General features: G+C 31.8%; 3 protein-coding genes across 7 annotated transcripts; 2 read left to right on the top strand and 1 right to left on the bottom strand.

Moving 5' to 3' along the window:
* The first annotated feature begins 763 nt into the window (after positions 1-763).
* LOC103488347 (probable WRKY transcription factor 40) lies at positions 764-2,944 on the top strand. Its single transcript, XM_008447040.3, has 4 exons — positions 764-1,196; positions 1,299-1,625; positions 1,829-1,945; positions 2,412-2,944. Exons 1-4 carry the CDS (start codon positions 1,083-1,085, stop codon positions 2,805-2,807), a joined length of 954 nt encoding a protein of 317 aa, XP_008445262.2. The 5' UTR covers positions 764-1,082; the 3' UTR covers positions 2,808-2,944.
* Positions 2,945-9,466: 6,522 nt separating this feature from the next.
* Positions 9,467-14,007, top strand: LOC103488350 (eukaryotic translation initiation factor 5A-4-like). Of its 2 annotated transcripts, XM_051082174.1 has the most exons (7): positions 9,725-9,967; positions 10,072-10,185; positions 10,938-12,159; positions 12,701-12,823; positions 12,971-13,027; positions 13,519-13,593; positions 13,720-14,007. In XM_051082174.1, exons 3-7 carry the CDS (start codon positions 12,037-12,039, stop codon positions 13,822-13,824), a joined length of 483 nt encoding a protein of 160 aa, XP_050938131.1. In that variant the 5' UTR covers positions 9,725-9,967; positions 10,072-10,185; positions 10,938-12,036; the 3' UTR covers positions 13,825-14,007. The 2 variants fall into 2 exon arrangements, with proteins under 2 accessions (XP_050938130.1, XP_050938131.1); XM_051082173.1 differs by lacking the exons at positions 12,701-12,823; positions 12,971-13,027; positions 13,519-13,593; positions 13,720-14,007 and adding an exon at positions 9,467-9,625 and having other exon boundaries at positions 10,938-11,312.
* A 155-nt stretch (positions 14,008-14,162) lies between these two features.
* On the bottom strand, positions 14,163-19,581 carry LOC103488349 (BTB/POZ domain-containing protein NPY1). Of its 4 annotated transcripts, XM_051082171.1 has the most exons (6): positions 19,144-19,581; positions 18,744-18,793; positions 18,495-18,658; positions 16,890-16,959; positions 15,200-16,378; positions 14,163-14,893 (listed from the first exon to the last, which is right to left on the bottom strand). In XM_051082171.1, exons 3-6 carry the CDS (start codon positions 18,554-18,556, stop codon positions 14,366-14,368), a joined length of 1,839 nt encoding a protein of 612 aa, XP_050938128.1. In that variant the 5' UTR covers positions 18,557-18,658; positions 18,744-18,793; positions 19,144-19,581; the 3' UTR covers positions 14,163-14,365. The 4 variants fall into 4 exon arrangements, with proteins under 4 accessions (XP_050938128.1, XP_008445265.2, XP_008445264.2 ...); XM_008447043.3 differs by having other exon boundaries at positions 18,495-18,909; XM_008447042.3 differs by having other exon boundaries at positions 18,495-18,793.
* Between the last annotated feature and the right edge of the window lie 1,848 nt (positions 19,582-21,429).

Genomic DNA, 21,429 nt, shown 5'->3' with positions numbered 1-21,429 from the left:
GTTAACTTCTTACATAAATCGTGTTCATTTAAACACAATCAGATTAACAAGTACTTCAAATCATGTTTATCTAAAACAATCAGAGGGATCGTTGATATTGATATTAGGACCAAACCCATAACACGATATGACATGGTGCTAGTTGCGGGCTTGACTGTTGAGAGAGTGAAGTAATATCACAATATAGGAGATTCTTTTGTCACACATCATGAAATTTTGGATCTCAATTAAGCATTAAAAATACACTTTTCTTAAAATTTGGATGAATGTTTTTCTCTCTAAATAATTTTAGTTTATAACAATTTAATTATATACTTGAACTTTAATGGTATTAAATTCAATGTAGTTAGTTCATTTCACAATTTATAACAAATTAATCTTCAATAAATACCATTGAAATTCTTCTAAAAGAAATTCTTACATTGAAGATCAAATTTCTCTATAATTTACAAAGGTTATGTGTCATTATGGTCGAAAATTACACATTTGAAAAACCTAAGGACCTTACATAGTAATTTATAAGATAGGTAATTTCTGACTACTTCCATCATTGCCAATTAATATTGAGAAAGAATTGATCTCATTCTATCCAATAGTTCCATGACCAAATTTAAAAGTATTTTTTACAAGATTTTTCATTATATAGAAACAAATTAAAAAGTGTTTAGAGATGTGAATTTTATAATTTTTTTACTTTTATTTTTATTATTTTATTTTTTGATAAGAGTATTCATGAGTGAGTGGAGAAGTAGATACACAAGGAAGGTAACGAGATTATGTGCCCCTCGGATTATACTGAAGCATTGATTTGAGGATAAAATAAAATTATTACGCCATGCTGAATTCTAAAGGGAAAAGTGACGTCATTCGCTAATCGAGAGGAGGAAAAAGAAAGGATTTTCCAATAAATTTTCAGATGACGGAAATTTCTTCTTTCGTTTATAAAACAGAACCCGGTTTGCTGTTAAACACTCCAACTATTTCCCTCTTTCCCTAATTCTCCTCTTCGATCTCCACCTCAATTCAAATTCTTCCCTTCTTCTTTTTCTTCTTCTTCTTCTTCTACAGAATTTTTTAAAAAAATGGAACCCACAACTACCACCATCAATACTTCTCTTGACCTCAATTTGAATCCTCCGCCCTACACCGACGACCAATCTCATCCACCCACTCCTAATTCTCCACTCAAACAACAGGTCCACCCATTTAATTATATGCTCATGACTTCATTAATCAATTAGTTAGTTAGTCAGTTGATCACATTTTTTAGTTTTTATTGATTTTGATCTTGCTTGCAGGCTCCAACAACAGGCATTCTTGCTGAAAAATTGAATCGGATTAGTTCGGAGAATAAGAAGCTGAATCAGATGCTTGGGGTAGTGGTTGAGAATTACAGCGTTTTGAAAAATCAAGTTATCGATTTACTCATGAAATCCAGAAAACGAAAAGCAGCTCCAGGATGTGATAATTGTTGTAATTTCAATCGGAGCGCTTCCGATCAGTATTGCGGTTGTTGTAGCGATGATAATGATTCCTGTTATAATAATAAGAGGCCTAGAGAAAATAATAGTAAACCCAAGGTTATGAGAGTCCTCGTTCCCACCCCAGTTTCTGATTCCACTTTGGTACGTATTCACAAATCAATTCTTCTCACCACCAGCAGTAGTATTATTCACAAATTAATCGATAGAAATCTGAGTGTGTGTGATACAACGTGCATTTTAGTTTCACGATTTCGATTTGCATACAAACAATTTTCATACTCTTTCGATATTAAATTTATGGTGTGAATAAGAAGTCATGTATGTTATATTTGTGGTGATTATAGATTGTGAAGGATGGATATCAATGGAGGAAATACGGTCAAAAGGTGACTAAAGACAATCCGTCACCAAGAGCTTACTATAAATGCTCATTTGCCCCTACCTGTCCGGTGAAGAGAAAGGTACGTAGTTTCCTCGAAATTTCTTCTCTTTACTAAATTTCAACACATCCTATTCAATTTTGTTTAAACCTTTCTTTCCCTACCAACACCGTAATCCTCAATCCTTAGTGCACATTTTTCAAGTTTCATTGGAACCCCATCATAATTAACCCATCTTAATTAATTATAATGGTTATTATTCTCAATTTTCGCTATAAATAAATAAAAACCCTAATCTTTCTTTTTAAAGTCAAGCAAAAATGTTCAAGAAATTAAATGGCTTTAAATCATGTGATTTAAGTGATCTTAATTGAAGTAAACATCTACTATTAACCTCACCACCTTTAGAGTTTGATTTCTCCACCCATCCGTCATATTTAAAGAAAAAATAAACAAAACACAAAAAAGAACTCATATGTGGTAATCGAAAACATAAAATTAAATGGTTCATAGCGTGCTTAATTATAGTTTGTGTTAATAATTATAGGTACAAAGAAGTGTTGAAGATCCATGTTATTTAGTAGCAACATATGAAGGACAGCACAATCATCCAAAACCCAATTCAGGAATTGAGTATCAACTAGTTGGACCAATTAATTTAGGTTCAAATACAAAGCTTGATTCTTCTAATAATGTTTCGTCATCACCTTCTTCTTCTATCAAATCTCCATCATCATCATCATTAATACCTTCTATTTCTCTTGATTACTTAACTAAATCTCAACCTCAAATACCATCACCTTCATCATCTAACTCTTCTTCTTCAACACAAAAGCTTCTTGTTCAACAAATGGCCACTCTTTTGACCAGAGACCCTAATTTCACTAGAGCTCTTGCCACTGCCATTACCGGAAACATGGTGGACAATGAAATTTGGAGATGATCGTCATCAAATTATATTATTCTTCCATTTTGTATCATTAATTCAGCATCCTCTTGGTATAGTTTTTATTTAGTGGATGTATTTTGTGGTCGCATTTTTCTTCATGTATCATTTAATAATAATATATTTTTCTTTTCTTTTCGATTGTGAAACTATAGTATAAATGATTTTAGTTAGTTGGAGTTTGTTAAATTTCCTTCATTTTTCCATATGACGTATGGGGAACAACAATGAGAGCCCAACTTTCATCGAACAATTAATGCTCGTTTTTGTTAGTTTTTGGGAAGTTATTAGAAGAGTATGAGGTACAGTTTTGTTGGACAGTGTGATCAATGGGGTTGAATCTTGTTGTTGGTGGAATATTATTTCTAGTTGGCTTCCTCTTTTGATTTAGGTAAATATAACCTGGATAGTGTTTATAATTTCTTTATCTATTGTTTTTCTAAGTTAAAAAAAAAATAGTTATCTCACGTTGAACAAGTTCAAGGAAGTGAAGAACGATTCTTCAAGCACTATATATATAAAAAAAAATTATAATTGATAATACTTTTAGATCGAGCTAACATATATATTTAAAAAATTGTAAATATAATAAAATTCATTGATGATAAAACTTTATTAACTCTTAAAATATGTTATCACTAATTTTAGACTCTATTAGGTATTTACTTTGTCTTTTACTTTGTCTTTAGTAGATTTCAAGTACTATGTTTAAGTTTTGCTTTCTCAAATTGATTTACATTATTTTCCTATATTTGTAACTAATCTATGACTTTAGCTTCAAATCATCGATAGTTAGAATTATTTCTTTGTATATGACAAATATTATTTTACACATATTGAAAATTTTGTTTTTCTTTGGATTGTTTCTCGTTCTTTCTATGTCTTCCATTACAGAAGTTGGAGAGCATTTCCAACATTTTTAATTAACAAGTGAATAGAAAAAGAAAAAGTAACATAGAACTGTCCCAAGATGAAGTGGAAAAGGCAAAGAGGTAAGAAAATTGGGATTGAAAAGGTAATCGGAAAAGGCTTTTCATTTCATTGAAAAGTTGACAGACAAATAATTTCAATAGCCCAAAATTAGAGAGAAGCTTAACTTGGTCAGTGACCAGTGGGAACAGTTGTACTAATAATAAATTCCCATCGACCGGCGTCGGACAGTCACCGCCGCGTAAGGATGGAGACCCACTCTGCGCCGGAAAAGTTGACAATAATTATAATAACCAAAATTAATCATTTTGATTCCAAATAGAAACATTTGTGTGTTCACAGTTTAAAATATAATTTAAAATATTTATACTGAAATAAATAAGAAAGTCTTGGTCTTTATATTCATATTTATATTTCTTTTTTTTTTATTTTTCTTAATCACCACGAAATAATTGGGTAATATTGAGAACAGTCTTCAAATTTATCTTCATTATTGTTGTTTGTTGTTATTACAATTGTTGTCTTTGTAAAGAAAGTTCCTAAAGACTTCTTGTTGAAGAAATCATCCACTTTCTCGAAATCTTCTCCAAATATGATTTTTATGGTGCAATTTGACCTAATATGTAATATCAAATAATGTCTCTTCATAATAACTCTTTTTGACAATGTCCTTTCTTAAGTTTCCAAATCATATTTATATATGAACTACACTAATAATAATACGTGTGGAGGGATTCAGAATCAAACCATATTCTAACAATTCATATTCTAACCATCTTTGTATCTTTTTGAATTTATATATGGAATATTTTTAAATATAGTAAAATAAATTAAAATATTTACGATATATAAAAATATTTTAAATTTTATTAATGATGCATATTGGTAGACATTTTTTTGTTGTCTATCAATATGATTGAATAAAAACATATCGGTGACTATTAATGTCTATCATTGATAAAATTTGAAATTTTGCTATATTTTGTAAATATTTTATCAAATTTACCATTTTTGGCAATTCTCCTTTATAAATTTTGTTTCTTTTATTTTAATTTTAAAATCTCGAGTTTGAGTTGATTTCCAAATGGTTTTTAATTTTTTAAGTTATTTTCAAATATATCAAAATAAACTAAAAATTTTATAAAATATAACATAAATATAGCGGACCCAATTATAACAAAGTTTTAAATTTAAAATAATTTCGCTTTTTTTCAAATAAAACCAACTATTTTTTTTATAACAAAAACAATAAACTAATCGAAAATACAATTAATAGTTATGGATAGTCTTAAATGTAGCAATTATATTCAAAATAATTAAGTATATAGCAATATTTTAAAAAAAATTGCAAATATATCAAAATCTATCAATGATAGAAGTTTATCACTGATAAACCATGTAGCAAATGTTAGTCTATCACTGATAAACCATAAGAGTCTATCGACGAGATAGAAGTATAGACTTTGCTATATTTGCAATTTTTTTAAAATATTGCTATATACTTAATAATTATTCTAAAAATTACTGCATATTATAATTACCCTAATAACTAAGGGTAAAAACAATTTTTCTTAAGCAAATCTTCTTTTCTTTTCTTTTTTTTCCATGAATTAATAAGCAAGCAAAAAGTGAGCATACAAGAAAATTCCAATTTCAAACTAAATAAATCCAAATTCATTTAAAAGTGCGTGTGAAACGATATATCTTGTAACTATATACAAGTAGATTCTTTTTCCGTCAATATGAACAAGCCCAACCAAGATCAAAAAATAAAAGAGCGTTAGAGTCCGAATCTCTCCCCTTTTAACATATATAATTGAAGTAAGAAAAGTTTGAAAATTTCAATTAAAACTAATTAAATGAATCCAAAATTTAATTCAAAAGTTGGTGTGTGAAAACAATCCATTGAAGGAATCTTTGTAAGTAAAACATGTGTAGCGCGTTACCATTCTTTTTCATCGCAAACTCCAAATAGAAAGGAACTTTTCTTGAATAAAGTCCAAAACCTTTTCAACTCTCATGTACCCAACTTCTTTTTTTCCTTCTTTTTTTTTAAATTCTTGAGCTCCTGAGTTGATTGTTACAATAATATTATGGATCAGTCCAATAGTTTGGTAGCCTAAGTCGAAGTTTCGATCGCTACCATTTAAACCTATTGTCAATTAGTTTTGAGATATAATCCTATACTTTCAAATATAGTATCATAACCCATAAAACATATATAAATGTGTATTTGATCATGTAAAATGAAATTGAAGTCCAATCAAGATTGATGACCTAAACAGACACCATCTTAATAGGTGCCTGTTGAGATGTTGGTCAAAATCCCACACATTGGTAAAAAATCCAAAGGAACTCACGTCCTTAATAAATATATTATACTCTTCTGTTTGCCAATTGATTTTGATATGGAATCCAATGATTTTGTTCTATTCTTTAATTATCATTATTATATGCATGTTGCTTCCATCAAGTTATTTCTACTCTACTTTATTTTCTTACTAGCTTCTTTATGTATGTACAATTTTTCTTATTTGTCTATCTTTTCATTGACACTTTCTCTTGCCGATCACTTTCTATATACCTAAAATTTCTTTCGCTAACCTCTATTTTCATACATATTTATTCTCTTCCAAGTTTCTTTCATTGCATATGAGTTTTCTCCCTAAACTCTCTCCATCATCCACTTGTTTTCTCCCATTTGTTATAGTAATCTTTATATGTTTCTCCCACGTATATCAATAAAATATCTTTGCTAATTTGAATTGTTTTCTTCTCTCTCTGTCTCTCTCTTTTTATTTTTACGATTTTTATAATCCTAATTGTTTTCATTCTTGTATGTAATTTGTGATTTCAATAAATATTAAAAAAGAAACTAAATATACCACATAGTCCCTAATCTTCGAGATAATTTTCACTTTAGTCCTCAATCTTTTAAATTAAATTTGATCACAATTAGATCCTTTGAAAAAACTTAAGAAACTGCTTATTTCTCATTAAATTATTGTTATTATTTTATTAATTTTATTGATGAATGAATTGAATTTTGAAGTTTAGTCTACGTATATCTTAGTGACATATGCATGTTTCCAATATCTTAACATAGAACAATAAGGTAATTAATGGTTAACCAACTTTTATTTATTACAAATATATATTTATATATTAACAAACCTTAAACTTAAATCAGTAGAAAGAAAAAAGAAAAGAAAAACCAGAAGTAGATAGAACAATTTCATGTATATCTTTGATTTTGTAAGAAGAAATTAAAAAAAAAAAAAAAAAAAACAAAGGCAGGGCATTTTAGGTAATTTAATCGAAAACATTAATTTTCAGAAAGATAGCATAAATGAATTTGATTGGTGCATGGGGTACTCTAGTTTTTGGATATGTTGTATTCTAATGTTAAAAAGTACACATCAAATGGTACGAAGATTGACTCTGACTTTTAATCTACCATGACTTTGATCTTTTCTTTTTTCTCATTACCCCAGCCTTCCAGTCTTTTCCTCCTTTAATTTTTCTTCCAAACGTATCAAATTACTTACATTCATATACTAATTTTATCAACTTTTATCTTCTAAAGATGGTTGGAAATTCGATGATAATTGTCTATTGTTTCACATTATGCTACCTATATGTAGCCCCATACATTTGGAAGATGAGAAAAAAAAATTATTGTTTTGATATTTATAATTTGATGTTGACTGATAATGACTCCCATTTATTTGTCAAAGCTGGAGTCAATGGGATTTGTTTGATAATAACAACTTCACTTATTTTGTCGAATAATCAAACCATTTTACATCAAATTTCTTTCTCACCATTATCTTGTCGTTTCATGGGGAAAAATCTAAACCCTTTTCCATTGAAATGTCTTCTATTTTTTTAGTTTTTAGAGGAATAATCTTTTAACAAAATAGCAACTACTTTTTCTTAATAATCTTGATTGAATTGACATCTTTTAATTAGTCATTCATATTGAAACTATTTTCGTTGGCCGTCTATCATTAACTAGAGAGGTTTAGTTTCTTCGGTTTCTTGTATATAATAATATTATAGGGTTAAATGTCATTTTCTCCCATTTTTCTTTTTTTAAAATAATGAAAGATGACCCTTGCACCAATATTATATTAAGGGGTTGAGTGTCGGAATTATCTATATTGCACCTCGCACCATATTAAGGTTCATAGCAACAAAGCGTGTTCGAGAGGAGGAGCTAGTAGGGGGGATCATGAGCGTGAATGAGGTATGGGTGCAAGCACGGATAAGGGGGAAATATGAATTGTGCATAGTGTGAGGAAAGAGAGAATCCTAGCGTGTCAAAGTATAATTGTATTGGATTAAGTTGAACACGAACGAGAGAGAGAGAGAACAAGCTCAAGAGAGGGATAGAATGAATAATCCAAATGTGTTTTTCTATGTTCTAACTTCTAAGGATCATAGCTAGTAGGTGAATTACCTAAAACCCCAATGGTCTCCTTACTTTGGGATATTTTAGATTTGCTTTTATTTCATAAGGTTGGGAAAACCCTAATCTTGATTATTTCTTCTAATTGATATATTAATTAGTATTTGTGCTAATTTAATCATAGCATTAGTTGATGAGGTCTAAGACACCTAGAATCATATTATTTTCTTTTTGAGATTGATGTTCTATATCATTTTTTTTATTTCTTTTATTTAAAAAGGGAAATTTTTTAAAAGAAAAAAAAAACAGTCATGTTATTATATAAAAGAACAAAAATGTGGAACATTTGAAGCCAATTTATATAGTTTTCAAAATAGACAGAGAGAATTTTTTTCCCGAATGAAAACTAAATGTTTACAAAGTCCTCTAAAGAATTTTAGCAAAAATGGTCTAAAATTTCAAACAGATGAAAGAAAATTAGCAAACCTCGTCTTGATTGAAATAAGTAGAATACTTTGGTCATTTATTTTATTTTATTTTCTTTTATCCATATGTGAGGTACAGAATCAAACCATAGGTTGTATTAATAAATTTATAAATAAAATTAAAAAGTCATAAGATTGAAAAATCAAAAAATGTCACTCATCTAACCCTTTAATGACGTCATTATGCCATTATCAAAGTTAATTCAAATTCACCGGTGGAGAAACAAAACAACTAATTGGACCGGGCTCAAATAATTTGGGCATAAGGGTTAGGCCCAACCCAAGCAAGCCTAGGCCCATATTCACTCTTATAAAAATGAGAGTCATTTCTTACGTATTTAGAATTACTTTTATCATTTTTATAGTCATTTGAGTAATGTTTTTAGTCGTTGATAATCAATTTTGATAGCATGAAAATTGTACTTTACTACGTGATTAGATCAAACATTGCATTATTTTTAGTACTTAAATATGTGTGTGTTTTTGAAGTGATTTTGAATACATCGGAAGGGTAAAACTTTAGGAAATCCAAGGACTCATTGGTAATTTCACTTCTACATACACATCAAGAAAAGAAAAAAAAAAAGAAAACAGAAAGGAAAACACACCACAACTCCATTCTTTCTACGTTTTTAGGTTTTAGAAAGTCTTTTCCAAAAGTTTTAGAATTAGGGTTTGCTTTTTCCACAAAAACTAATTTTCATGGTCATCCCAAAAACGCATTTAATACAAATAAGAGAAATTTTAAATCCATGACATCCACCTCTATTTATTTTCTTTGAATTTCTTGCCACATGCCCCATTTTCAACTTTATTAATTAAAATTTATACAAATATATTCTTAATTCATTTTTTCCCCATTTTTTTCCCATCTTAGTTAATAATGATATTCAATTAATGAACATATCATATAACGTCCCATTATAACCCAAACCTTCATTTCCTTATTCTCTCTCTCTCTCCATAGAAGCTTTCATATGGATTCAAAGGCAAGTTTCTTCTTACACAAAATCATGAAAATAATAATATTAATTACATGAATTAATTAATAAAACATTTTGGAATATAACACTATATGTATTTCACAGGTGGAATGTCTCCAAACAGAGCTAGAAAAGTTGAGGAAAGAGAATGAAGTTTTAAAGTTTATGCTCAAAGTTGTGAGCATCAAGAATTTGGTATCTCAAGTGGATGTTTGTTCAAGAGATCATGATCAGAATGACGAGGGTTCCAGATCAGAGAGAGCCGATCTCAGAGTTAGTCCACCCACTCTCGAAACTTCGTCCACCACCCAAGCATATGCTACAACTAGCTTCAAAGACCAAGCTTTGGTATGGAAACTTTATAATAATAATTCTGCGATCCCCCTCTTTTTTTTTTTTTTTTCTAATGAAAAATTTGGATGCCATGTGTTTCTCTGGGTGGAATTGTAAAGATGGTGAAGGATGGATATAAATGGAGGAAATATGGGCAAAAGATTACAAAGGATAATCAATCTCCTCGTGCTTATTTCAAGTGTTCTTCTCCAGGATGCCCCGTCAAAAAAAAGGTCATTTATTCAATAACATTATTTCCTCTCAATATTTTTCAATCAATTCCTAACTTAATTTATATATATATATATATATATTTTTGGTTGCTTCCGCTTTGAATTATATATATATATATATATTTGGTTGCTTCCGCTTTGAATTATTGTAAATGTCAAAATTACTGAAATTATTTATAAAATATAATAAACTAACGTAATGTTTTATCAATGATAAACACTAATAGATAGACTTCTATCAATGTCTATCATTTTTTGTCGATGCTAAACACCGACCATGTAGATACTATATTTTTATACTAAATGTATATTACAACGTTCCTTTTTATTTAGTATCGAAGTTATATATACTAGGTTATGAGATGGCTTTCATGCCTCTCTTTCTTTTGCTCAAAAAGAAAGTTAGAAGAGAATTGTGTCAATACGGTAAAATGTAATTGTAACTTCTAATCCAAAAAAATTTTCTTTAAGAAACATACCATTGTAAATGTGGAAAACAGAGAATTAAAATGTTTAATTTGTACAAGTCTAAGTTCAAGAAAACTAACAAGATGTGCTGATGATAAAATCACATTTGAAAAATAGAAAGAAAACTAACAAGATGATGATCAGAATTCAGTATTTTGGGGATTACATTGAATGATTTCTCCTATTTTAATTTTATACAGATCAATGGAATTGAAATGAATGTTTAATATTATTTCTAACATTGTTGTTGTACAATTAAAATGTGAAATGGTGTTGAAATTTAGGTACAAAGAAGCTTGGAAAATAAATCAATGGTGATAGTCACATATGATGGCCACCACAACCACAACCACAACCACGAAAATGCCTCTCCTCCTCCACTTTCAGCCTCTCAACGAGGGTCTTCGTCACCACCGCTTCCGGTGGAGAGCAACCGTGTTGCTCTACCAATGTCTCTCAATCTTGATCTCACTCTTTCCAGACATGCAGATCAAAAAATATAAGAAAACTTTTCAAATTCGAAACTCAATGAAGAGACTTGGGATTTTTTACTTCTAAATGATGTGTGTATTAACCTAATCATCACTCAACTAACTATAGCAATTAATTGATATGTGTACTGATTCCCTAATAATTGAAGCTTCAAATTTTATTCTCTATCCATCAGAATACATAGTTAAAATATATATATATTTTTTTTTTTTATTTATTTATTTATTAACAAACGAAAATGTTTAAATTGATATGCTGATACTGTATATATTTTTCTACTAACGTCGATGAAGATATATATAAGATGAAAACATCATCGCATGTTATTCTTAATTTCTTATCTTATTCAATTGTCAGTCATATCTAAGATATTTTTTTAATTAATTTGAATCTTTTTGGATAATGATTTTTTAACATATAATTTCCTTTTATAGTCATACTTGGAAATTTTAACATGATTTCAAGTTATTTAAGAAGAAAAAAACTTTTGCATCCTTAATTTTTAGTAAGCAAAATAGTTTTAAAATTTCGAAGATAATTTAGAAAATTATAATTTGAGAATACCAACAAAAAGAAATCTAATCCATCTAAAAAGGTTTTATTTTTAAAAAAAAAAAAAAAAATCAATCAGCTCTTAAAAAATAATGGACTAATTTAACAAAATCTTTTTTGGAAATGAGAGAATATATTTTTGAAATAAAAAATAAGAGAATGAAAACAGAATATTATTGATAAGAAAAAGGGTAGAATTTGTTGCGTGGGAAAATACAACCAAACCACCAATTATATAATTCCTAATATAATCTAATCTAATCTCATTCTAATTTCTTTATTTGATTTAATTATTTCTCTTCTTCTTCTTCTTCTTCTTTATTGTGCTCAAAATCTTCAATGTCGGACGAAGAGCATCATTTTGAGTCCAAGGCCGACGCCGGAGCCTCCAAGACCTTCCCTCAACAGGCCGGAACCATCCGCAAGAATGGCTACATTGTCATCAAGGGCCGTCCCTGCAAGGTGAAAACACATTATCAATCTTCTCTCTTTTTATTTCATCCAACCAATTGATCTCCTCTGTTTTTTTTTTTTTTTCTTGTTTCTCAGAATCCTTAATTGCTTAACTTTTTAGATCTTATACGTTAAAATGTGATGTAACCACTGTTCCTGGCTTGTTTTCTTTTCATGACTTTTCAGTTTTCTTTAGGAATTTAAATATGTTTCATTACTATTTTGTTGGGTTTTTGTCTTATATCACATTGTTCAACGCATTATTAGTTATTTATTTATTTGTCTATTTATTTATTTTGAAACTACACATTATTTAGTTTGTTGCATTCTGAGTTATACTGACTCCAAATTTACAAGCTATCCTGATTTGGTTTTGAATATCACACATAAATTGATTCTTAATCTTTAACAACAGGGTTTTTGTTTTTGTTATTATTGTCATCGTTAGAAATACTTGAATAGTTGTCACTGAGTTTAGAACTGCACTCTATATGAACACTCTAATCTTGAGATGTTTTTGTAATATTTTAATGATATTATGTTAATGTAGGTAGTTGAGGTTTCAACATCCAAGACTGGAAAGCATGGGCATGCTAAATGTCACTTTGTTGCAATCGATATCTTCACTGCCAAAAAACTTGAAGATATTGTTCCATCATCCCACAACTGTGATGTGAGTATCCCATTGGTCTTGTTTGCTTATCTTTTTTTGAACTGCTAGCAGTTTTCCTCCTTTTCCTTTGGGTATGTGCGCTTTTATATCAGGTTTGCGTTTGCGTAGCCACTCTGTGTCTCACATTCTCCCCACTCCCTCTTGTAGGTTCCTGAGGTTACTCGTACCGATTATCAGCTTATTGACATATCTGAAGATGGATTTGTGAGTTTCTTTCTCATTATTTTTTATTTGAGTCGTCAAATTTAGGTTAACAATGGATATTTCATCGCATACTCTTGTATTTATTCCAACTTGGGGCATCATATTTCTTTAACTTAATACTGAATAGATCTATTTCTTACATACTAGAGATTTGTCTGTACAAGAATATGATAAGTTCATATCTAACTGAGAAGTAGTTTGATCTTGAGTCCTTGACGCTAGTCACATCATGGATGGTGTCTGCATTTAGGTTTAGAATCAAATAGTTAAAAAGAAAATATAAATTAAAGAATCGAAGGCTATAAATAAATAATTGAGGGACTCGTTGAACAAATAAACATGAATGATTTCTGTTGTTAATTGGTTTTCAATACGTTGTTGCTTTCCCCACTGTCTTCGGCAAGTCTGAAGCTTTAATATTGTAGTTTACGACTTTGTGTTGGATTTATTTCGATGAACTGATTGACCAACAGAAGTGTGGTTTATTCTAGGTGAGTCTCTTGACTGACAATGGAAGCACAAAGGATGATTTGAGGCTTCCTACTGATGAAAGTTTACTTGCTCAGGTAAGGCTCTGCACATACTGATTCTCCTACGTACACAATACACATGGGAGCACAGAACTAGTTTTCTCGCCCGGCTCTATTCATTTAGCAATAACTAGCTTTTCACACTTCATGCGCCGATTTCAGATTAAAGATGGATTTGCAGAAGGAAAGGACCTTGTTGTGAGTGTCATGTCAGCCATGGGAGAAGAACAAATTTGTGGCTTGAAGGATATCGGCCCAAAGAACTAACTTTCTCGTCTCACGAGTCAACTTATCTACTCCTTAGTCATAGTTGAGAATATTCATTCCTTTATAATTTTTTGTGTGTTTTTCATTATATATGATTTGGATGTTGTTTAATAATTTTGAACAGATGAATTTAGAATTTCAGAAGTAGAAAATATCAGGAGCTTTATAAATTTTACTTGTCAATTGTTCCTTTGCTTTGTTGTCATTCTTGATTCTTTCCGGCCATGGAAGTGAAGCAGAAGCTGTTTCACATTAATTTTATGCTACCAGTCGATCTTACATCAGCTTCTGGAATCCCATGAGTAGAAACTGGACAAGTGAATATAGTCGAAATCACGTTTGAATGAAGATAGATTTTTTATATTAAGCGCAAGTACAATGATCTAACAGTTTCTACAGATCGCATTTAAACATCTTGTCTTCCTCTTTCTTTTTTTTCTTTTCTTTCTTTCTTTCTCAGGAAAGAAATTGTTTCGAAAATCATTACAATATAACATCCTACCACTTTCTACACTTTGGCTGCTACAGCTTTATCCATAATCTAGGATATTGAGTGCCTCCTCTGTCTTGTGTATGAACCAGAAGATTTCATATCTCCTGGAACCACTGAAGTTGGACTCTGAGAACTCCCCGACGTTTCGGGACTCCGACTCTCCCCGTGCCCTTTACCCATGATCCATAACTTATCAAAAATTCTCCTGGACCTTGACGGCAACAGTTGCATACCACTTCTACTGTTCTTGCTGCTCTTCTTAGCTAACTTCTTCGTTTTCTGAATGTCTTCACTTATCTTCATGTGCCCCATATTGTGTTTGAGGGACTTGCAGCTGTCCAACTCCTTCGGGCATTCTTCATCTATGCTTGTCATTACACTTGAAGAGTCTCGAGAGTTTTGTGCTTCGACGCTAACGGAGGCTCTAACCTGTTCGAAGAAGAGAACTTGAACTACAACTCTAAGTGGGAGTCGTTCATTCTGCGCTGCGTGCATCGACGCCTCCGTTGTTAGTTTCTTGACATCAATCAGACTACATATCTTTCTCTTATCAACTTTCGACAAACTTGGGTGAACCTGGAAACAATTAAAGCAGATTATTACATTTCAAATAAGCAGGCGTCTACAACAAAGCTCACTCATCAGAACTTTCATGGCTAAACAGTTCGTTCAATATCTCTCATCATTGTCTCTCTATTGTTCTGTCCGATTTGTCGTCCCAAGCAAGCATTTGGGTGAGAATAAATATAACCAGTGGCCAAACTTTCCCAAGCAAACTAAATAAAGAACATCAGTACTCAAAATAGTTTACAGTGCAAACTAAACCATTTTAACTGCTTTATACCACAAAATAAATAGACATGAAAACTCTACAATGCATACCTTAAGATAAATGTCAATTGCTTTATATAATCTATCATGTATTGGCCTTGCAAATTCAGGAATCGACTGTGACAAGTCGATGAAACTAGCAAGTGAGAGATTTGGGTCGTCTGCAATTTCAGCGAGATACTCGTCAATCAATTTAGCTACATTCAATGAGGAGCCATGTCCCAGTAAAAGATTTTCAGCCCCTTTCTCGCTCCTCTCGATAACATCAGTATTTCGGTTAAACTTTTGATGAACAAAATACTGATTCACAATCCTATAAACCAATTCAACATCATATCTTGTAACTTGAGGAGATTGTGCAAGAATCAATAAATCTTTGACCGAAGCCTCGTGTAGCTTCAACCCAATTCTCTTAACCAAATCCTCCCTCAATGCATCATCAGCTCCAACCAAAATGGCAACCTTCATGAGTTTGAGCAAGAAACTGCATGAGCAACCTATGTTTCTGTCAGATGGCAACAAGCAAATGATTGTTTCAATGAGGGACCTGTTCCTCTTAATATGAGCATCAGAGGCCAAAGCATTGACGGTGTCTGGTAACCATCTAACAGCATAAGTTTTAAGTGCCTCCCCAATGACAGAACCATCCATTCTGCCCTTCGATTTCACAGCAATCATAACACGTCTATACAGATCAATCTCTAGTTCACAAACATCTTCAACCCACCAGTCGTTTGGTACACAATCAATTTTCTTTTGGTACTTGATTCCATCTTCTACAATTCTATCCACTTCTGCTAGTTTCCTGTTATATGTGTAAGACCATGTGATATTCGCAGGGTCTACGGAAGTTTTTGAGGCAATTGAATCAATACATCTTCCAACAATCTTCAGATCTTCAGACCAAGGAAGAAGAGATTTGGCAGTTTGGAGCACAATGATGGAATCTTTCCAACTACGGAAGATGCTAGAGTTTAGGAACACTTCAATCTTAAATACAAGATTTCCTCTTTCAATGTCCTCTGTCATTTCAAGGAATTCAGCTGCACAGCGAGCAGCCACTACATTATAGGCATTAAGAGTAACAGTCATTCCATAGCAAAACTTTGCACAGATTTCAAATGCCTTAGGGCCACCAGGAAAATCAATCAGATGAATTTCTTCGGAATTCTCCTCATTGGCTTTCGATACTAGTTTCTGTAAGCAATTGCTCTTGGACAACAGAGGAAACTGTAAACAACAGAAGCAGTGGCGTATTTAGAAAATATATTGACAGGGCTAAAAGAAAAACATGGATCACAGTCAAATTAACCACTAAACTAACTATAAATATTAAAAATTAAATAGTTTTCTTTATATATATTAGATAAAGACAATAAAGTTGAGGGGGGCTCTATGCTAAATCCACCGGTGAACAGAAACTCAACTTCTAAGGTTACATGATTAGGATATTAAAATGCATTAAAAAAATTATTAATCTTCCAAACACTCCTAAAAGTGCAAGACATTATCATCCGATTTCAGGTATTAAGTAACTGCAGTTTAGAAGGCACTAGGTAGTAATCCACTATCACTAGAACCTTGCAAAAACTTACAAACTTCAAGATGAATAAAGAAATTAATTTGTGTGATCAAGTTGCATTGATTTAGGTAATTGTCCAGTAACAGAAACGAGAAAATGTTGAACTTCATGTCGGTCCAAGAGATGCCAAATCCATTGACATAACAAAGAACGTCATACCTTATGAACAAGAAACTTTACTTCACCCACAAAAATGGTAACGTCCGTTGGCAGTTCAGATGAAACATACCTGAACAAAGTAAGTCAAGGGACAAACAATGAAGACAAATCAGAAAAACAAAATAGAAATTTGAATGATTGATAGTAACTCAGAAGTCGACCAGAGAAAATTATTTCAACATAAAAACAATACTACTTAATCAAACAATCACTGTACAGATTAGAATTCTTCCAACAACAAACGTTCAATTGCTTATACCTTGTCGTCAGTTAAAGAATAACTACTAGAATAATATTATTGCATCGTAGATCGTGATTGCATGGTTACAAAAAACAAGAATTCGCTGCACAAGAGAATAGACTCCATGCATTGGTAAGCCTTTTTCATTGATGCCAAGACAGTCAAATGACAAGAAAGGGACATGGCACTGAAAAAGAACGTTTGGGTGCCTCTGTTTGAGCACTTAAATTATCCCAAAATACTAAAAGACGTAACAAGGCTGTCAAAATTTCAAAAGCAAACATAGAGTGTACTAACAAACTTCTTTCATCGAGTTGAAAAATGGATACGTATATCATTATATACTAACAAAAACAAAACGACAAACAATTAAACTAGCTTCATCTTAGCATGACCATCTGACAAGGGAATTATCGACAAGGCACAGTGCACATGCAGAAGGCCATATCATAATAACAAGATGAGCGAAGAACTTATCCATATAATCTTTGAATTTAATACCAAATTTATTACGATTAATATTGAAATAGTGACCGCTTAATTCGGATTTCGAGTTGCAGTCACAGCGTGACTGACCTTTTATCACAAATGGATGTAGTATAGAAAAACTTTGAATTTATATCTAGTAATAATTAGAGTGCACGTGGATTTACGGGGTGTGGAGAAACTATCCCAATGTAATTTAATGGAGTCCATTGCTAATATTTGAAACCACGAGTAAGAAAAGGGAATAGATCAAGGAAGGTAATCAATGGCTGACAAATTGTTGCAAAGGATTGAAGAAGATGAAAGGCAAAGAAAGGCTAAGGATAACTCAAAGGAAAAAGATTATATGGACCACGAACTCAACAAGAAGACGACAACATACGAGTGGACCACCACCTGATGTCGTGAAAATGAATCCCAGTCACCTCCATCTTCGCTCGCAAAATTAAATATTGCCATCGAATCAATCAAATACAATGGAAACCCAGCAGAGAATTTATCTCATATTGATCCCCAAGTATTAACACCCATACTTTTTTTCCTCTAAAAGCACATATTAGTTTACCAAAAACTGAGTAGTGGGTCAAGTCATGTATGCACAGTTTCATGGAGATGCAACTTGCAATATTTTGAAAAGCAATCACTTATTTACTTGAACTGACAGACAAGAAAACACACATTTAATGAATAAGAAAGACTTGGGATAAGGGAAGAAGAACAGTCAAGAAGAGCAAAAATGAAAACAGAGGAAAAAAAAACATTCGAGGCTTTGAGCTTGACGTTACCGCAAGTTAAGAAAGAAAGCGAAAGGCGGTCACGATTTGAAATTCTCTTAGCAGTGTGGAAAAATGAAACGAATAATTGAAGTAGGTACTCACCGAGTAGTTTTTCCATCAGCTAGAAAGGCGTCTGGTTTTGATCCCAACTTCATGAACTTCATCTTCGATGACAATATCAAAAGTTAAACAGTGCAGAATAACACAGACAAACGACTCCTCTGTTTTCCTCTGTAAACTTTGTTCACGCCATCCAACTCCTCCTTCTGCAGGTAGACGAGTTATGGGACTTACCCAGTAGAGCAATGACTGGCTCGAAGCAAAATCACTGAAAGAGGCTTAAGCCTGTACCAGAAACGGCGGATTTTCAGAGATTTCGTCCGTCAATAGCACGTTACTACCTGAGAAACATAAGCATAATAAACATTTAGCCCGAGAGAAATGCTCGATTTAGACCAATGCCTCGGGTATCGAGTCCATCCATTAACTTCGAGGCATTATGATGACATTGCTGACGCTGGGTTAGAACAAAACAGAGAGATTATTCATTATTCAACAAAAGAAAATTCGCGTTTTAAGGGAAATGAGGGAAACACCAAACTAGAAGAAAGGGCAAGTTCCTCTGGCGAAGAACTTGCACAGAAAAAATGGCGTCAGGAAGAAGAGGAATGGGAAAGTGGATAGAATTATGTCGCTGGGTTCGAAATGGAATCGTCAGAAACAGATAACAAAAAAATAAAGAAAAACTTACAAGAACTAGTAGTAGTAGGCGAGTAGTAGTAGCAGCAGCAGCATTACAGATAAAGAAAGAGAAAGAGACATCTTCTCTTCTTCTTCTCTCTGTAATTGAAAAACCCCATCATAAATTTCAGCCGCCTTTGCTTTTAATTCATACTGATTCGCTGAAGATCTTCTTCAAAGGCGCAAATCTCAATGACTCTGTTGCATCAAATTATCAACACCCTCTCCTCCTTCATCCTCATAAATTTCCAAGTAAGCAAGCATTTGTAAGATTTTGGGTGAGAATGCAAAGGGAAAATTTAAAAGAAAAGAAAGAATAGAGAAAGAAAAATAGTGTGGTGTTGGGAGTGTTCGTCTATGGAAGTTGTTCGCGCGTTCAAAAACGGAGCTCTGTTTTTAGTGTGTGTGTGTGTGTGTGTGTGTGTGACAGAATAGGGCACTGTAGTACAGAACGTGGCTAAGCTTATGACGTTAAAGCACGCCAACTCCCCCACATGGACGATTTTGCCCCTGTTCCATTTATTATTATTATTATTATTTATTTATTTATTTATTTATTTATTTGATTTACCGGTTCTGTCCTTGAGGCGTTTCTTAATCACGCGCCTCTCGGGGATTATTTACCGTCTTAACAACTTTTGACTTCTTGACTGGGCCCCACTCTCTTGGTTTAAATATTTTCTTTTTTTAATCTTTTTATCTGTTTACGTGGCTTGGTAGGGCCAGCTAGGAAATATTAGGCTACGAAGCCCGTGTAGCAGCTCTACTTCTGACTGTGCAATTATAGTGTTCCACGTGGCAACTCTTCCCATGGGGTCAGTGAATTTTGACCTGATTTATTTTTTTTTGTTTTTATATTTTTTTAAGTGGGTTGGTAAAAAGAAATAACTCCCTTCCTCAGCGCCGTAGTACCCTGCAACTTCATTGGCTTTATGTGGGTCCCTCTCCCCCCCCCCCCACCCCCCACCTCTTTGTTCCCACGTGGCAATTAAGTTATTACCAAAATCAATTTCTTCTTTAACTAAATAAGATAGAGAGATACGTTACTCTTTTTTATTTTTTTTATTTTTATTTTACTAAAATATGTCATACTGTTGTTGTGGATGTTTTTATTACTGTTAAATAATTATTTAAATTATTATGGATAGACTAATGCAATTCTCAAAATCTGTAGGGCTGTTCGGTTTGTGTGCAAAGTGAGAGATGGGTACTATTTTTTACTTGAAAAATATGTTTTACAAGTTTATTATTCAGTATAATTTCCAATCTCGTTGAGAAGCAAAGGTTTGCTATTTCTTTTCTTAAATTTGAGTTGACCAGGACAACTTTGCCTCGAGTTTCAAAATCTAAATCACTCTGTTTTTCATCTCAAAGTTTTAGTCCTTCTGTTTTCATTTCCTAGCATCTCGGGGCAACTTTGTCTTGATTTTTAAAATATTTTCCTTTCTTTTTTCATCTCATAGCATCTCGAAAGAAATTTATCCCGAGTTTGTCCCTTGATTATTTATTTATTTATTTATTTATTTATTATTCATGCATTCTTAATATCATTTTCATGGACAACCAAACATAAACCTTCTTAATGCCCAACAATCTTTATTTCGCACTTATTATTTACCTGCATCATTAATTCCAAGCATTGTTATTCCCTTCTCAATTTCCTCTCTCTAAACGACTTTTATGTAGTTTGTAAAGTAGGATATAATATTTATGCAAAATTGAATAAAGAATTAGCATTTATAATTTGTAATATTATAATTTTGTTGACGTAGTGGTACTCATAACTTACAGCAGTATATATAAAATAACTATCGACAAATGTTTCAATTTAAACATAGCCCATAATTCATAGTGAAAAACTCAATTCACACTTTCTAGTTTAGGTTTGCAAGAAGCTCTAAATAGTTTGTTTTTCTTTGTTTATTTTATATAAAACAATAAATAAACACATTTCTCGTTAATAGATTTTGATTTTTATTTGTTTGTGAGTTTTAAAATACAGTAAATTTTAAGTTTTGTTTGGATATTATTCTTAATCTTTTGAAATTTTAAGTTTCACGATCATGTAATTTTTTCTATAAATAATCTTTTAAAAAAAAATCGTTTAGATTGAGATAGTAAAAAATAAGATAAAGTGATTCTTGTAAACAAATCTAAATGCAATCCGTTTAGATCTACAATAGCCAAATCTAAACCATCATTTAAAATTAAAAAAATAAATCGTTTATATTTGACTAAACGACCAAATCTAAACAAGTTGTGGTTGACTAGTCATTTTTTTTTTTTTTTGAGAAGA

The sequence above is a fragment of the Cucumis melo genome, chromosome 3 (assembly GCF_025177605.1).
Source record: "Cucumis melo cultivar AY chromosome 3, USDA_Cmelo_AY_1.0, whole genome shotgun sequence".
Classification (NCBI taxonomy): Eukaryota; Viridiplantae; Streptophyta; class Magnoliopsida; order Cucurbitales; family Cucurbitaceae; genus Cucumis; species Cucumis melo.
This window is presented reverse-complemented; position numbering and strand designations above follow the sequence as displayed.

Bases quoted from the DNA above. Each gene is read 5' to 3' on its own strand.
- LOC103488347 (XM_008447040.3), top strand. From the start codon at position 1,083: ATGGAACCCACAACTACCACCATCAATACTTCTCTTGACCTCAATTTG. The intron at 1,626-1,828 runs GTACGTATTCAC...TGGTGATTATAG, and splicing joins CAGTTTCTGATTCCACTTTG to ATTGTGAAGGATGGATATCA. The intron at 1,946-2,411 runs GTACGTAGTTTC...TAATAATTATAG, and splicing joins CCTGTCCGGTGAAGAGAAAG to GTACAAAGAAGTGTTGAAGA.
- LOC103488350 (XM_051082173.1), top strand. The intron at 9,968-10,071 runs GTATGGAAACTT...GGAATTGTAAAG, and splicing joins GCTTCAAAGACCAAGCTTTG to ATGGTGAAGGATGGATATAA. The intron at 10,186-10,937 runs GTCATTTATTCA...GTTGAAATTTAG, and splicing joins GATGCCCCGTCAAAAAAAAG to GTACAAAGAAGCTTGGAAAA.
- LOC103488349 (XM_008447043.3), bottom strand. From the start codon at position 18,556: ATGAAGTTCATGAAGTTGGGATCAAAACCAGACGCCTTTCTAGCTGAT. The intron at 16,960-18,494 runs GTGAGTACCTAC...TACTTTGTTCAG, and splicing joins GCTGATGGAAAAACTACTCG to GTATGTTTCATCTGAACTGC. The intron at 14,894-15,199 runs GTATGCATTGTA...AATTGTTTCCAG, and splicing joins CAATTGACATTTATCTTAAG to GTTCACCCAAGTTTGTCGAA.